Source organism: Ambystoma mexicanum, chromosome 4p (genome assembly GCF_040938575.1).
Source record: "Ambystoma mexicanum isolate Mex_15411 chromosome 4p, UKY_AmexF1_1, whole genome shotgun sequence".
NCBI lineage: Eukaryota > Metazoa > Chordata > Amphibia > Caudata > Ambystomatidae > Ambystoma > Ambystoma mexicanum.
In genome coordinates, this window is record NC_090927.1 from 1,269,250,592 (window position 1) to 1,269,268,030 (window position 17,439).

At 43.2% G+C, this 17,439-nt stretch overlaps 1 protein-coding gene across 2 annotated transcripts in view; it reads left to right on the forward strand.

Moving 5' to 3' along the window:
• The window catches only part of THBS2 (thrombospondin 2), a 389,899-nt gene that overhangs the window by 142,659 nt on the left and 229,801 nt on the right, over positions 1–17,439 (forward strand). For both annotated transcript variants that reach the window (XM_069606958.1, XM_069606957.1), the window contains exons 8-9: positions 12,404–12,568; positions 16,423–16,599. In XM_069606958.1, the coding sequence (XP_069463059.1) occupies positions 12,404–12,568; positions 16,423–16,599 (342 nt within the window). The remainder of the gene's footprint in view (positions 1–12,403; positions 12,569–16,422; positions 16,600–17,439) is intronic.

Here is a 17,439-nt window from a genome sequence, read left to right on the forward strand (position 1 = left end):
CAGTGAACCACATATAAGGATACGGACACTAAAGAGAGCCACTGAGAACACCTAATGATATAACCCCTAATCCACCTCCCTTAGCTCTCTCTAGACGCAACTGAACGAGCCGACAACATCATCTGGAAATACCACCTACAGACAGAGACTTAACTGTTAGCGGACAGCCCTCCACGCACATTACGACACCACAAGACAACCAGACCTAAGCAGTACCAAATGGACATCAGCAAACAGACTAAGCAACCTCTTACAATGCCGCGCAAATGACCCAGTCCGAGAGAAAGAAAAATAGAAGAAGCAACAAACACTCGAACAGCAACAAAGAACCACAACTACAGAACACGCCCCCCCCAAATCCCTCTACTTAACTCCTTAACTTGCTGACCACGGGTCACCAGAGCAAACCAACCCAACGCTAGAAGCCGCAACATCAAACTACCACACACAATAGCGCAGAAGAAGGATGAATAACACGAGAAACAACAAACGTACCACCGATGCGATAACACCTTTCATCACCAAAGCAAAAAAGAACTTCCAATCGACAACCACAACTCATTGAAGATGAACCCGGTGAAAACAAAGACCCAAGACAGAACCTAGAAGAACTTTTTGAAGACGCTGACACCCCAAACCCCAACCTCAGCAAGAGTTCGACCAGGAAAGAAACCCCAACACCGATCAGAAGACTAACTCAACAAGAAAGTCCAACCCAAACGACACCCCCAAATTCCACTGCAATCTTATAAATGCAAGATCCATGTCAAAACACTCAACAGAGATCTTCGACCTACTCAATGACAATGACATACTGTTCATCACAGAAACATGGCTGGACGACAACTACAAAATCACTCCAAAGTTGCCTTGCACCCAACTTCAAATGCCTCCAAATAAACAGGAAAATCCAAAAAGGAGGAGGCAATGCAATAGCATTCAAAGGACACCTGAAAATAAACAGATGAACCGCACAACATCCCAAACTGTGAAACCATGGTAATACACCGAACAGCAAGCCCAAAAACCAACGTCCCATTCATCCTGATGTACAGACCACAGACATATGATGCAACCTTCGACAACTTCATAGAAGCCACCACCAACATACCCATTATCCACGAACACCTAATCATCCTGGGGGACTTCAACATCTGGTTTGAAGACAGTCACGCAAACTCCCTAAACTCACTGACTGAACTCACTACCATAAAACTACGACAACTAGTCAAAGGGGCAACACTCGGCAGGACACACCCTCGACGCAATCTTCGCGGAGGAAAAACTCATCACCACACAATACTGTTGAGCGACCATCTCATCATCCCATTCGTGATCACTCTGCCTACTCAAGTCTGCATCCAACCCCCTAAACTCACAACCACCTTCAAAAAGAAACTGGAAACACGTCAAAGAAAGCAACCTATTCGAACAACTGGAATTAACCAAACCGTTAACTACAGAACTACAGCTAACTGACCTAGACAGGAAAGCGGAGCTACTACACAAATTGATCGCAGACGCAATTGACAAGATCGCCCCAGAAAAACCACCCCATCAAAAAAAAGAGCAATGGCAAAATGTTTCACCCCACTATTAAGCACCATGAAAAAGGAAAACAAAAAGATGGAACTGGAATGGAGAAAAGAATACAACCCAGACAAAAAACTGTTCCAGAGACAAATCCGCGCATACAAGAAGGAAATTCAAAAAGTGAAGAAAAGGCATTATGATGACAGAGTCACCAATGCCGCCAACACACAAAAAGAAATGTTTAACTTCATTAAAGAGATGAGAAACCCACCAGGATGCGACAACACCCTCAGAGAAACTATGCAACGACCTGGCAGACCACTTAAAAAAAAATCGACATACGACAATCCATACAAAACATACCAACCGACCACAACATACTGCAAAGCGAACCCATCACAGAACCTCAGCACAAACTCAAACCTTCCTGAAATATCAGCAGAGGCATTTGCATTGCTGGTAAAACACAGCAAGAAAGCTGGATCACCCATGGATCCCTGTCCCCCGGACATCTATGTAACGCTCACCTGGCTCCCACGGAGGCACTAGTCTGGTCTGGGTTGCTGTGGCCTCTTCAAGCGTGATGCGCAGAATTCGGACCACCGATTGAACTGGACCCCCAAATCTTGGTTGTCTGGCCCGTAGGAATATCCTTCTGCAGATGAGAAAGGGGATTAACTGTCTGCTGAATAATGTGCTTGCTCCCCCGTTTCGCCCTTCGTTCTCCTCTGACTTCCTCCAAAACCCCCGGTTTAAGCTCACCTTATGGTTTGGAAGGATGAACTCTCCATCCTGCTTCTGGTGCAGGGGCGCGCGTTCGTCCAGTTACTTCACTGGTTTTAGAATGGCGTTGGCAAATCCACTTGACTTTACTGAGCGATACGCGGGAAGTATGAAGATGCAAAAGTTCAAGTGTGAGCCCCCTTTTATGTTGTCTTTTTCTGTCCTTTATTTCAGGTGCAGAACAAAGGCGATCCGTTGAGGGGTTAAATTGCCGGGGTAAATCAGGTGAGTCAGTGATGAGGGCGACCCCTCTAAATGTCTTTATAATTCCCCAGTAATGTCTTTTGTCCTTTTCCCATAGGGGCCGGGGTGCGGTACCTGCCAGAGATGTGGCGCCGACCCGAGATGTGGAATGGTTCACCAAGAATAGCCGGTAAGTAATATGGCTGAAAATCCGGCTTTCCTCTTGTGTTCCCTTGCTCACCTTTTGTCTCTTCTTCTCTCCCTTAGGTGCGGTGCAGGGATGTGGCGACCAGCACTGAGAGCCGCGATGGAGCCGGGCGGCGTCTCGGGAACAGGTGAGTGAAGCGCGGCGCTGCAGCGAGCAACGCAGTGCTTTTAAATGGAAGTCTTCCTTCTGGAATGCTGGCGTGAAGATTCCGGATGCAGGTAAGAAGGTTGAAATAGTTCTTGGTTTTCACCTTTCTCTTCTCTTATTCCCTTACTGGTGTTCCAGGTTCGAGGCGGGCGTGGCTGGAGTCCAGGTGCAGGAGCAGACACGGTGAGCGTTCAGCTGCTGGGATGCAGAACAACGCGAAGCACATGTGGCTGTCCGGGTGTGGCTTAAATAGCCTTGGAAGAATTTCCAGGTGAGTATTCTTCCACAGCCCCACCCAAGTAACAAAATAGTTCCTTCAGAAAAATAGTCCCTCCTAAGCCTCATTTGGCTTGGTTCTTCATGCAGCATGATCTGCATAAGGTGAGTGTGCAGCATGGTCTGTTTCAGGTAAGTGCACCAAACACTTCCCTTTATGAGCCTGGCGCCTATGGCGCCAGGACTGATGTCCAACATGAGCCTGGCGCCCTATAAAGGGCCACTGGGCTTTTACCCGGGGGCGTGATGCCTGCTCCCGGGGGTGCTGGGCCTGGCCTGGTGCTCCGGGGGTAGGCATCATGACAATCTACAAATCAATCCTCGCACAAGGAACACCAGCAGTATACTACAGAAACTTTATGGACCTTTCTCCAGCAACAGGAACTGTACCAAAGATGTTCAAATCAGCATATATCACTGAAAAACACAAGTGGCGACACAGAAGACCTCCAACTACAGGCCAATTTCAAACATTCCCTACGTGGAAACCTACGTATTTAAACAAACCCAAGAAGACGTAGAAAAAAACCACCTGCTGGACCAAGCTCAAGTCGGTTTCAGACTCGCAAGAGGAATGGAAACAGAACTAGTATCCATCTGGGATGGCCTAAAAACCAACGCAGACTCCAACACAACCTTAGCCCTCATTCTACTCGACCTCTCTGCAGCCTTCGACAGTTAGTCATGACGCCCTAACCAAAAGACTAGAAGACATAGGCCTAACATACACAGCACTACTCTGGACTCTGTCATTCCTAGCAGACAGAACAGAAACCGTATGGATTAAACCCTTCAAATCCGCTCCAAAAGTTAACGACTGTGGAGTGCCACAAGGATCCTCACTATCACCACTGTACTTCAAGATCTACCAAACTCCGGTTATCCGAATCTTCAAAAAATACATCATCACATGCTACAGCTATGCAGATGATACCCAAATCATCTACAAAATCAATGACACCCAAGCTGATCATTCAACCCTAACCAAGTGTCTAAAAGAAGTCTTCAACTGGATGGCTGCCAACAACCTGAAAATCAAGCCAGGAAAGACAGAAATCATGTTCATATCCAAAGACCAAGAGAACGAAATCACCATCCTGTGGGCAACGGAAATGGGAACCGCACCATCACCATCTAAGGTAGTAAAAAATCTGGGAGTCCTGATGGACAACTCCCTAACCTTAGAACCACAATTAAACGCAACAGTCAAATGTTTCTTGTTCATCCACACGGCAAGAAGAATCCTACCTTCCCTCTCCTTCACGCACAAAACAGTCACTATCGTCGCCCTCATCATGTCAAGTATCGACTATGCACATGGCCACTACATCGGAATTCCAGAATACCTCCTGAAGAAAGTACAACAGATCCAAAATGCAGCAGCCAGACTACTCCTCAAACTATCAAGAGAACACCTCACCCCTGCCCTAAAAACACTACACTGGCTCCCAGTAAAGCATCGCATCACCTTCAAAACAATGTGCATAACGCACAGGGCAATCAGTGGACAGGGAGCAGAATTCCTACAAAAGAAAATGACAATCTACAAACCAACAAGACCCCTCGGGTCAAGCAACGAAATCCGCCTGGAACCTAAACCATACCTCAAGAAGAAACTGGGAGGCACCTCCTTCTACCACTTAGCCGCAAAAACCTGGAACATCCCTAAAGACATAAACACCAAAAATCACCTAAAACTTAAGAAATTGCTAAAAACCTGGCTCTTCAACACCACAAACTCGAACTGAAAACCGAATCGGAAAGGGATGAATGAACTGGACTCAGACAACCCCCAGTACAGACGGTGGACATCTCCCGATGTGAAGAAGCTCCCACGGCACCTGAACGAAGAACGCCGGTTAGAGGGAACACAGGCGACACCCAAACTGAGACGGAATCAACTTCCCACCAAACAACTGCACTCGTCCGTAAGTTTCCACCAGGTACCACAGTATAGTGGAATTATCGGTATATTGGAAATCACCACAATATATGAGCTGTGGACATGGGCAGGTGCGCTAGCCGTATGAGTGGGAAGGGAGGAGGGGGCCATATGTGAAAGGGACCTCGCGGGCCAGACGGACCAAGATCTAGACAGAGGCAGAGGGGTGCTCCCGAACCCCACCTGGGGAAATTACAGAAGCCCAGTGCCTCAATTCAGGATAAAGATCCTGAGTAGCCGGTCAAGTGGTACAGCGAGTAGAGCGTTCGCTTTGACATCCGTGCCGAGCTTGCAGGTTTGATTCCCGGCAGGGGCAAACTCAGCCTTTCATCTTTCTGAGGTCGATAAATGAGCACCACACACCGTGGGTAATAATAAGCAGCGCTCAGATACCCGAGGGTTCATAGCGATATATAAGTGCAAAATTATTATTATTAAAGATGCCAACTAACCAATTGCACTAACAATTTCCCCCTCTGCATACACCTCTCAAACTCCAAACCAAACACAACCACAAACCTACAGCATAACAAACTGCAACAACAAAACAAAAACACACATAGAAACGCACAACAGTACACGACTACCGGCCGCAAAACACCCCAGGGCCAGCCAATGGACCCACCGAACGGAGGCCGCCAACAGCACATCACTGCTCTCTTGAACTTTTCCAGCGACTTCCCACTAACCACCTTTCATTTCCTCTTTCAGAGCCGCCAGAGCGCCAGGGAACAACTCCGGTGGTGATAGTGCGCGGTACAAATGTCCTTTAACATTAACATTTGCACTTTTTGAGACTGACATTACTTGAACTCTGTATTGATCACATTATAGATGGTTATTAGTGCAATTTCGCTCTTAATATTGAGAAGAGCATCATGGATACTTTAGATTCATAAACTGAAGGCTCATATTCCGTACTGGTATTTTTCTAATGAGTACTGTTTCGCCTCCACCTTATACTGTTTACTCTTATGAAGACTTACATTGCATATTTTGCACCTTCTATTGAGAAGTATGTTTTTGGCACTATAAATTGCCAAATTGAAGGGACACATTCTGTATTTGCACTCTCATATTGGGAACTATACTGTTTGCACTTTATACTGTTTTACACCATTAATGGTTTATATTGCACACTGAACTTCATAGTGAGAACCTGGTTGGAAATGTATAAAGATATAGATCAGACTGGGAACAGAGCATGTTATTTATAATAAAAGCTATATAGCTAAAGGTTATCTGGATTTTGTGGCTGAGAAACTGATATAAATTGTAAATAGTAAGTTAGTAGTAACCTCCCTCTAGGAATAGAAAGGGTCCTAAATTAAGATCACAGAAAGGGAGAAGAAATAGTTATCAAAACTACTCCCAATGGGGCTATGGTAAAACTAACTACTAGGTCAAATGCAAAAATGGAAAATGACTTGGACAAATTTGGAACAAACTAAATTTTCGGATTACCTAACTAAAAAGAAGGAAGGGAAGGAAGACTTTAACGAAGAGTTAGCCCAACACTCAGGGAACAGTACAGTAATAGATAATAATTCCATTCTAAATCTCTAAGGATTTTCAGCGCCATTCAATGGGTCAGCCTTCAGGCCACCCAAGTAAGGAGGATAGAACTCTATCAAATATGCAGCACAAATATCATAGACTCTATGGGGCTGGTCAGTAATGAGGAAAGAATACATCATGAGAGAAGTTTAGAGACTTTGGCTGATATGAATAATATAATTGGACTAATGTATCTATCACGCCGGATTTAGAAAAATTGGTGAGCGATAACGTTAGATGAAGATAATGAATCTTGGTGTGGTTCGGATTTAGAGGTAGATAGTACGCTCAGTTTAAATGGAAAAATTGATTTTTTAACTACCGTTGACATTATTTTAAACGTTTGTACCAAGATGAATGAGCAGCTGATGTTGAAAGAATTGGTGCTGAATGAAAATCAGCAAAAATTATCCAAAGAATTAAATGTAATCTCACATGAACAAAGGGAAGATTAATTGAGTGAACTATGCCTATTGATAAATAAAGATCAGGCTAATAATATAGTGGAAAACACTGATGTACCAGAGCAACAGATTTTGACCTCTCATTTGGAAAATAGCAGAGTGGTTGATAGTTTATTTATTCATATTTTTAAAGCACACAATAGCCTGTGGGCATCGTGGCGCTGTTGAATATAAAACATTAGGCTGGTTACAAAGGAAGGCTGATAATTACAAGGCAGTTTGCTTTACAGGCGCATAATTAGTCAAATAAGCTGGCAGTACAGACATCAAAACGTTGAGGTACAGTTAATGTCAGTGGGGGGAGGGCGAGGATATAGGAGGATACAGGTTTTGTGAAAAGTGTGGTTTTGAGGGATTTACAAAAGGAGTACAGAGAGGGGTCAGCTCTGAGAGAGGTGGGGAGGTCGTTCCAGAGGGTGGGTGCTATGTGTGGGAAGCCAATGCTGCCAGCTTTGGCTCTGCTTATGGTGGGAACTTGGCGTTGGTTGGCATGGTGGATTCTTTTAGGACGGAGGGAAGATTTCCTGGTTATGGTTTCTGATAAACCTTGGATGCACACTTGACTCTGACCTAACACTCTCGCGCCAAGTCAACACATCTCAAAGTCATGCCACTACCACCTTAAAACCTTTAGACGCATCTTTCCATATCTCTCCTTTCCCAACAGACTCTCTGCGGTCCAATCAATTGTTATATCAAGACTCTACGCAAACCCCCTCTACCTCAGACTCCACGCATACCAACTGAATAAACTTCAAAGGGCACAACACGCTGCAGGCAAACTGCTACTTGCACTCAGCTCTAGAGACCACATCTCCCCAGCCCTTAAGACTCTGCACTGGCTTCCAGTCACCCGAAGGGTGACCTTCAAAACCTTATTCATCTCCGATCAAGCAGTGCATAAAACCGGACCTCAATATCTTCAAAACAAGCTAAAACACTATCACCCTCAACGCACTCTAAAATCAAGCTCTGCCAGCCTCTTAGTCATCCCTAAAACAAACTCAGTCAGGTTAGGCGGATCATCATTCTCAGCCTTGCCCCCCACAATGTGGAACGCACTCCCACACCACATCTGCCTTACTGAGGATCTAATGTCTTTCTGAAAACTGCTGAAAACCTGGATCTTCCCCTAGAACCGACCCATACGCGAAATGACCCAAACAGAATAAAAGCACCTCAATGACACCAACCCAACAAACTACCAGATGTGAGAAATCGACATCTAATAACCACTGATATAAACTGAAAAGACAAACAGAATAGAACGAGTAAAGTAGAGCAAAGCAGTGAAGTGAATAATAAGAATAAATCTTACAAACACAGATTTAAATCAATGAAATGCATATAATGCATGATGAATGAATGGAGTGAATGGAGTGGATGAAATCGTTGGAACCGACGAAACATGTGAAACGGATGAATGCGCTGAGCGGATGAATGCGGTGAGCAAATGAGTGTGTAGATCGGATTAGTGTGTAGATATGAGGAGTGTATAGAATGGATGAATATGTTGAACGGATAAGTGTGTAGAGTGGCTGGATGTGCAGAATGGATGAATGCGTAAAGCAGATAAGTTCGTAAGTACAGAGTTGTGCGTAGAATGCAGAAGTGCGTAGAGCAGATGAGTGTGTAGACCGAGTGACTGCGAAAGAATGTGTAGAACGCTGGGAAGAAGAGTGTGTAGAGCGGATGAGTGTGTAGAGCGGATGAGTGTGTATAGCGGATGAGTGTATAGAGCGGATGAGTGTAGAGATGAATATGTAGAACGGGATACTGCTGTTAAATGCCCGGAAAGTGATGAGTACATAAAGCGGATGAGCGTGGGGAGCAGAAGAGCACGGGGCGGGGATGAGCACGGGGCGGGGATGAGCACGGGGCGTGGACAAGCACGGAGCGCGGATGAGTTTGGGGCGTGGATGAGTTTGGGGAATGGATGCATAGATGCATAGAGCTGATGAGTGCGGGGAGTGGATAAGTGCAGGGAGCGGGTGAGTGCGGGGAGCAGGTGAGTACGGGGAGCGGGTGAGTGCAGAGAGCGGATGAGTGCGGAGAGCGGATGGGTGCAGAGAGCGGATGGGTGCGGAGAGCGGATGGGTGCGGAGAGGGGACGGGTGCGTAGAGGGGACGGTTGCGTAGTGTGTTTAAGGGCATAAGGCAATGGAGTGCCTGGAGCGAAGGAGTGCCTGGAGCGAAGGAGTGCAGTACCACGAGCAAAGGAGTGTCTGGAATAAATCGATGTGCCACGTAGAGCAGACGAGTTGCGTTGAATGGATGATGACGTTGGGCTTGCGTGGTCCAGACTCGTGAGCGCGGGGCAGTCTGGAGCGCGCGGGACGGCCTAGATCACGCAGAGTGAACTGGAATGCATGAGTGCGTGGAGCGGACCAGAATATTGGGAACAGACTGGGTGCATGGAGTGGATTGGGTGCATGGAACGGATGTTGTGAACTACAAAGGATAGTTGGAATGCTGAAAACGTTTGAATGATCACATAACCCACCATACGCTTACTCTCTCCTTTACACCACCACTCAACTAGAACACAGAGATACTATGACACCATTCGGTATAACTGTTCTCATACCTACAACCGCCACATACTCCACATCACTCTATGTAAACACTGCTGGTTTCACACCCCCAGCCAAGTGTGCTCCTCAGGCCTAACGCAGCCACATCTGGTCTGGATAAATCCTGCCAGAACGAACACATATTCCTGACCCCTCAATCACCACACCTATCGCTAAGAAGCAGCTATTACACGCTCAAGCTGCACACATACCTGGTGCTCACACGCACCTTTGACTCTCCCTACTCCCTCTACTGATCTGAACTTCAGTTCCCAAGGGCGTTCAACCTACCAGCGCCTTCAGACCATACCAACTGTATATAAGACGCTATATAAATGCAAAATAACATAACATAACAAGTCTTTTTAAGCAGTCGGGTGGCCCCCTTCTCCTTTGTTCACAGGATGTTTTAGTATGTGGGTCTTAATTTTAAGTAATTTTTCTTTTAACTGTGAGTCTTATTTTCCAGGTGTTTGCATAGTTTTCTAGGCATGTGTATTGTGGACTCTGCATTTGTATTTTCGCACGTTTATATTACCACATTATGAATCCACCACATATTTAGCACATTTTTTTACTCTGTGTTTGAATTTTAGCAGCTCCTTGTAAGCTGTATTTAAATTCTGGGTTTTATCTCTTTTTAATTTCTAGTAACATTCCTAGCACATTAGGCTCATGTGCAGTGGATCTTACACATGCACTTTTGCACCTTTGCAACCCATTGTATAACTGTTATTATGCGCTTATCTCCTTTCTAATTGTTAGCTACCTTCCTAGTATTTTAGGCTTATCTATAGCCCATTTTGCATACACACGTTTGCACTTTTTATCACTTTGAATCCATTGACTATTCTGCATATTTACTATTCTTTGCTTAGACATTTAGGAGTCTCTTACAATATGTAGCAGTGGTGTGACATCTCATTCTCCATATTTCATGTATGTAGGTAACAAGTCCTTATGGCTAAGCAATCAGATCAATCCGCATATGGATATTCTTTTCAGTTTCCGCTGGGTCAAGAAGGAGGCCACGTGTTCATAAATATATAGCAAATCTATAGAGTGCCTTGTTCAAATTGTTAGTAAAATGATATCGTACTTGATGAATTGAGCACAGTATCGGGCAGCATTGGACAAGTGTGTGTCTACATGGCTGCCTTTGGTGGATTCTATGTAAGCCCCTTGGCTTACGCATTTTGTGGATATCGTTCAGCCAGACCTGCATGCATTGTCTTGTGGCAGTTCTCCACATATGAGATTACTTATGACACAAGATATTTTGTTAGCATGCTGTTAACCTCCATTACTTATTAGTGCACGGGTGGGATCTAGGTGACTATTGCCTCCCCCATAGTCGCCATACATAATTAATTACCCTTAACCAACCCCACATATAAGTGAGCAGAAATTCGAGAACAAAAAAAGAGGCATTTGTGCATTTAGTATTTTTGCACTCGCAGTAAACGAGTCATAGCTTTGGGAGGGCATCTTAGTGGTGATGCAGCCTTCATGTTAATATGGGGGTGACCATGGCGATCATTCGTTCTGCTCTCGTCCCAGCAGGGTGCTGTTATATGGATGTAATGTCCCATTCATTCATTGGGAGAGTAAGGACGCTGGATTTAATATGTCCACGATGAATGTTGTCGCTGCTCCATGCTTCATGAGCAGGAATTGATTGACACGTGGACTATTCTTTCACCCACCACTGGTGCAACTGCTGTTCTCATAGATCCATGTTTAAGAGTCTTCTCATAGTCATGCTGATATATATTTCCACACAGGGGCGTGAAAATATGGACCGCCCATGCACAAAAACAATTTCCGATTTTTAGGGATTGTATCCAAGGGGGTTATGGAAGACTCGAGTGCAGTCGTTCGGTACTGGTCATCAAGCAACTGATGATGCATGAACCCACAAGGTTCATGTCCTGTGACAAGAGGCAAACCCCAAATTCAAGTGTGCCTTTGATGAATTGTGTCATCTGGCTGCAGCATGTACCAGTTTGTCTTTCAGGTTCACACACCACCTTAATGTGAAATATTCAAAGGTGCAACTGAACACTGAGCAAAAAGAGGCCTCTGAATGATGCTTACATTGATTATGTGCACAATCAGAGGCACATTTGTGAATGCACAAAAGCACATCTTAGTGTATCTTTCCATTTGCAAGAGCTTAAGTGTGAGCAGAAATTGAAAAGCCAAAAAGGAGAAAAAGCTCAGTGAAATATTCACTGAGCCTGGAGACGCCCATTGTGTAGTAAAAACTACTTCAAATTATAGTTTAAATGTTCAATTTTGTAGAATTTACTTGTTGAAACAAAATGCAACAATCCTTCAGTTTCATGTGGTAAGAAAATCTTCTTTTTATTTATTTAATTGGTTATTTGCAGAAGCCCTAGCCGATGCATTTCGGACTCTAGGTCCTTCTTCAGGGCGGGCTCTTAATCTCCCAGTCTCCCAATAATGATGTCATCATTCTTGAGGCCGCAAGCGCGGTGTAATAGTTTTGCAGCTGATGTGTGATCCGTGATTAACCACGCTCCCGCGGTTGCTGGTCGTGCTATTTCTCATGCTTCGTGTAAGTTCCGCCTGCTGGTCCCTGATTGAATGCCAGTGACTCGGCCACACCACCCTGGAAGCGCTTTTTGTGTGCTGCGCGTTATTGCTCAGAAATTGAGAAGCGTCATTTTGAATTGACTCAGTTAAACTTTGCCAACTTTGCCTTCTGCTCTAGGCAGTGAAGATGGCTGGTCCCCGTGGTCTGAGTGGACAGAGTGCTCTGTAACTTGTGGCTCCGGAACTCAACAGCGAGGAAGGTCATGCGATGTCACCAGCAATACCTGTGGCGGCTCTTCAATCCAGACAAGGACCTGCAACATTGAAAAATGCGAACACCGCAGTAAGTAGCACTGAGATCTGTACTTGATTTTATTTGAATTTTCTTTGTATACTCATCTCCTTCGAATACCCTTGTAAATGTTGAAAAGGAACAGTCTACACCGGATTTGGCTAACTCACAACAAAGAATAGGGCTAATTTAACCCTCGTGCAGATGAGCATGCTTTTTCCTGGTGTACCATTTTGTAAGAACGTTAAAATAAGAACATAGTGACATTCCACACGTTGTTGTCTGCAGTTGAACATTCATATTCACCCCAGTAGTGTAGATGTCTTTACCCCAAATAATATTACACACAAATAATTTTGTTTTGTTCTTGTCCCCTTGGTGATGTCTATCATGAACTTCTCTTTCGTGCTACCGAAATGTTTCTGAGTCCTTGTAAAAATCTTATTCTGATTATATACAAGTAATAAAAAAAAAATAATAATTTAAGAATGCACATTTACTTGAGTGCCACCTTAAATGCAATAGCTTTAAACAGACGCTTTTATCAATGTCATGATCTGCAATAGTTCCACTTTCAACATGCGAATGTCAGTGTGCATTTGCAATCATATCAGCCTATTCTTATCTTTTAGAACCCTTATAGTCAAGAAATATCTCTTTTGACAACCAATTGTGCTGTGCTAAGTTACTCACACAAGTCTTCAGTTAACCTGTAAGCAGGTACATTTGTCTCAATGGACCAACGTATGCAATGAGGTGATCTGTGTGTGACCTGAAGGTCACAGGTTCAAACCTGCTGATTGAAGCTATACTCTTATCCTACAGTGATGTATACAATGAGCACCATTGGAGTGGGTAACAATATACACTTCTGTTATGTGTCTCCTAGTGCCAAGATACCCTTGGAGCAGGGACTCTATTGTGTAAATATTGAATGTGACTATAGCAGTTTAAATGAAACAATGTGCAACTTTCAGTTGCTGAATTTTTGCAACAGATTCTCTCTTTGTTTTGCCCACTAACTTCCCAGGATAATACATTGTTTTTATCTTCCAATTCTTTATCAACTGGTCACTGTGACTGGTGCAACCTCTCAATTAAGATATCTGTTTCAATGTTCTCAATCTTTACAGAACCTCTCTGATTTCAAGATCCTTATTCCCCCATTCATGTTCTTCAGTTTATAATCAGTGAGATAATCAAAAAATCTGCTCTTCAGCTCTTTCTCAGGTAGTGGCCGGTGACATCTTCCTGCCAATAGATTGTTTCCTAAAATACTGTCATTATTCCAATCATGCACCCATTTAAATAGAGATAAATATAAGATGACGTGTCTTAGATGGACCATGTTCTCCAGCTCCTCTTCTTCATCCTTTATTCATATACCACAAAGGACAAGTCTGTTCCAATCTCATCATCCTCCACTCACTTCAGCCTCATCTATTCCAGTTCAACAAAGACAACAGAGTTACTGAATATGTCTTCCATTCCACATGCATTGCTCTCAGACGGCTTAACCATTCCTGATCACTTCACCATGCCAAGACCTTCAGAATGTTGTTCAATAAAAGATAAACTAAAAAGTGTTGGCCACATTATTGTTGTTTCTTCCAACTATTATCACTAGCTCAATCTACAAACACCCAATTACCTAACATTGTGTATATTTTAGCCACTGCATCCTCAATGACAACAATACTCATCCTCAAAGCAATCTCCCATGCCATGGACTATCCTCCTTTCTTCCCTAGGTATGAAATACCTGTCACCACAATCACATTCTTCAGTGGACATACATTCATTATGGTCACTTTCAACAACTGGGCTGAAGATGAAAGCAATAACTTTGCCTCACCCAGTATGCACAGTAAATGATAACACTTGCTTCATCACTGATTTCTGCGGCCCTTCCATGTAAAGGCTATCTGTTGAATTAATGTTCACTCACTCAGCTCACACTCCAGCCATCGTCTTGGGATCATAACACTAATCCTGATCATACCAACATAGGTGAGACAGATGTTATACCCTCACACACTGTGCATAGAAATGTAACTGCCAACAGGATGCCCCCAGTGCACACCTTTTAAGCACAAAAGCAAAAACAGTTAACCCATCTGAATACTTGCAAACTAAACTTGATTGCTTGGCTCTTGAAATCATACAATTTACTCACTTAGATTTCCTTACATGGTGCATTATCATTCTGAGGGAAGCACACAAACACTCACACATGCTACTTTAACAAGTGGAAAAGGTTTGCCATTTGGTGCAGAACACATATAATCAATCCTGTGGATTGCACACCTAAGGACATGGTCAAAACCTGCTGCACTAAATAGAATCTAGTTTAATTTTCAATGCTCTTACGCTACACCTTGCAGCCCTTCTGGCATATAGCACATCTACACACAGGGTTTCATTGTGGAAGGTACCAGTTGATAAAGGATTCATGGAAGGAGTTAAACATATACACCCACAATTGGTTCATATTGCTCCAAGCTGGGACTTAAACACAGTCATGTTCAGGCTATTGATTTAACCTTTTGAACATATTCATTAATGTTCCCCAAACATCTCAGATGTTAAGTAACTTCCTTGCTTTCTATCACATCCATAAGAAGAGTTACTGACTTGTAGGCACTGTCATTAGATGAGCTGATTGTTGAAATACACAACAGCAAGATGGTTTTTACAAATCACATAAGATTCTCACCTAAAATGCATATCCAAATTTCATATACACCAGTCCATTGAATTAACTGCTTTCTTCCCAAAGCCATAGTCTCACGTAGAAAGATCCTTACACACATTAGCCGTGAGTAGGCGAGACATGTTTGACATGGACAGAAGAAAGCAAATACATAAGACAAGTCAGTTCTTTGTTTCTTTTGTCACAGTTTAAGACGGTAGTCCATCACTAGATGGATTGTTTATTGCATTGAGGAGTGTTCCGCACATACTCAAAAGACAGTTATTTCAACCCCAAGTGCTCACTGCACATGGGAGATATGAGCTATGCTTACATTCCTGGCCCAGATTCCACTATACCTTATTTGTAAAATGTAATGTGCAGTTCAATGCACACTTTAAGACCACACTATTGCATAGTTTGACACTCTAGAGTGGACTTAAAAGTGGGTCCAGTGGTGCTTCATGATTTGTTTTCCTCTATAACTTCTGCTTTCCCAAATCAACACACTAACAATGCTCATTAGTATGTGCAAAGCATGTGGATCTAACCACTGCCACAAACCCCAGACGACAGGCGTGACTTACCCAGTAGCAGTCCTTCTAGTACTAGTATCTGTTTCGAATTACATGCATCCAACCATCCTCCCCATGCAAGAATAGCACAAAACACTTTGCACAAACACAACGTGCTCTCAATCCAACATACTGACACATAATCAACAATCTGAGAGTGTTGGCATGTAGGGCATTATGGGAGACGCATATGTAGGAGAGAGATATAGTAACATAAATTCCCCTATTAATTCCTACTTTTTTTAATAGAGGTAAACAATGTATAATATCCTGGATGGGGGAATATGAAAAGTATGTGAAAATAACCAGACACAAGCACCAGAAAGACCATTACTGTGCAAATAATATGTGTCTTACTCCATAAAGTACCGTCCATAAGCCCCATGCAGTAAATGGTACACCAAATTAAAACAAGTGGCATTTAAGAACACCACATTGTTTAAGCATAACCTCCACACTCAGGCCCCAGAGTGCTGAATGAGCTCTTCAGCAGTGGATTTCATGCACACGTTTCCGGATGATCATAGTGCTTGGGTTTCTGATTGGTAGATCAAGCAAGATCCAATTTGTAATCAATATGCTTGCAATTATTTGATTTGAGATGCATATACATTTTCATCCCATCATTCTTTTAATAGTACGCCAAGATGGACGCTGGAGTCACTGGTCTCCCTGGTCTTCTTGTTCTGTAACATGTGGAGTTGGTAACATTACTCGAATACGCCTCTGTAACTCCCCCTTACCACAGATGGGTGGAAAAGACTGCCAAGGAAATGGTCGTGAGACAAAACAGTGCGAAGGCATCCCATGTCCTGGTAAGTATGGTCTCATGAATCACAAAATGTGATTACATTCACATCAAGTGAGTTGTTGTAAAGGCAAATTCTCATAAAACTCCTTACACTATCGCCACAGTTGTTTTAGAAATAAAGTTGCCTGTTCCTAAAAAAAATCACTATATATTTAACTGAAAAAAATGTTTCTATTGATGGTGACATTGGTGAGTGCATATAGTTGTATTTTCAAAATTGACACATAACAATTAAAAAAGAAGTTATAGGGCATGTTCTCAATTGTTCTCGTGAAAGATACCATGTGATGAATAATCTAGCAAATGTTGTCAAGCTATGAAGCTTTACAATAACCTCTCTAAAGTTTTTGGGTTTAAAGAGCAGAGAAGTTATTTCCCCCCGCCCATTTGTACTTTTTTTCAAAAAGCATAGACAATTAGATTGATTTTACTCTGACATTGATGCGTTTCCTCTGCTTACTCCCTAACCTGCTTATTTTCTCAGTTTAACGCAATCACCCTTTTCATTGAGGGCTTGTTCTATGGCTGAGCATTTTGCATGGCGTCATATTTACAGTATATGGAAAACTCACTTTATCTTGGTAAAAAGAATGACGCACTGCACCTTGTGGAATGAAGGTCGGTACAATATAATGCGAACGTTAGACTAGTCTTGCTGTCATATGCAAGTTATAGGCGAGTCTCGATTCAGTTGCTGACTTATCTCTCAGCCTCTTTGCTATAGAGAAGCATTAGGTAAATCTATACAGGTGAGTTGTAGGTAACAGTGGGAAGTAGCATATATACTGAATGGTGAAAGGTGGTAGTTATGAAGAAAAATTAGTGAAGTTTAGAAGGTATCACT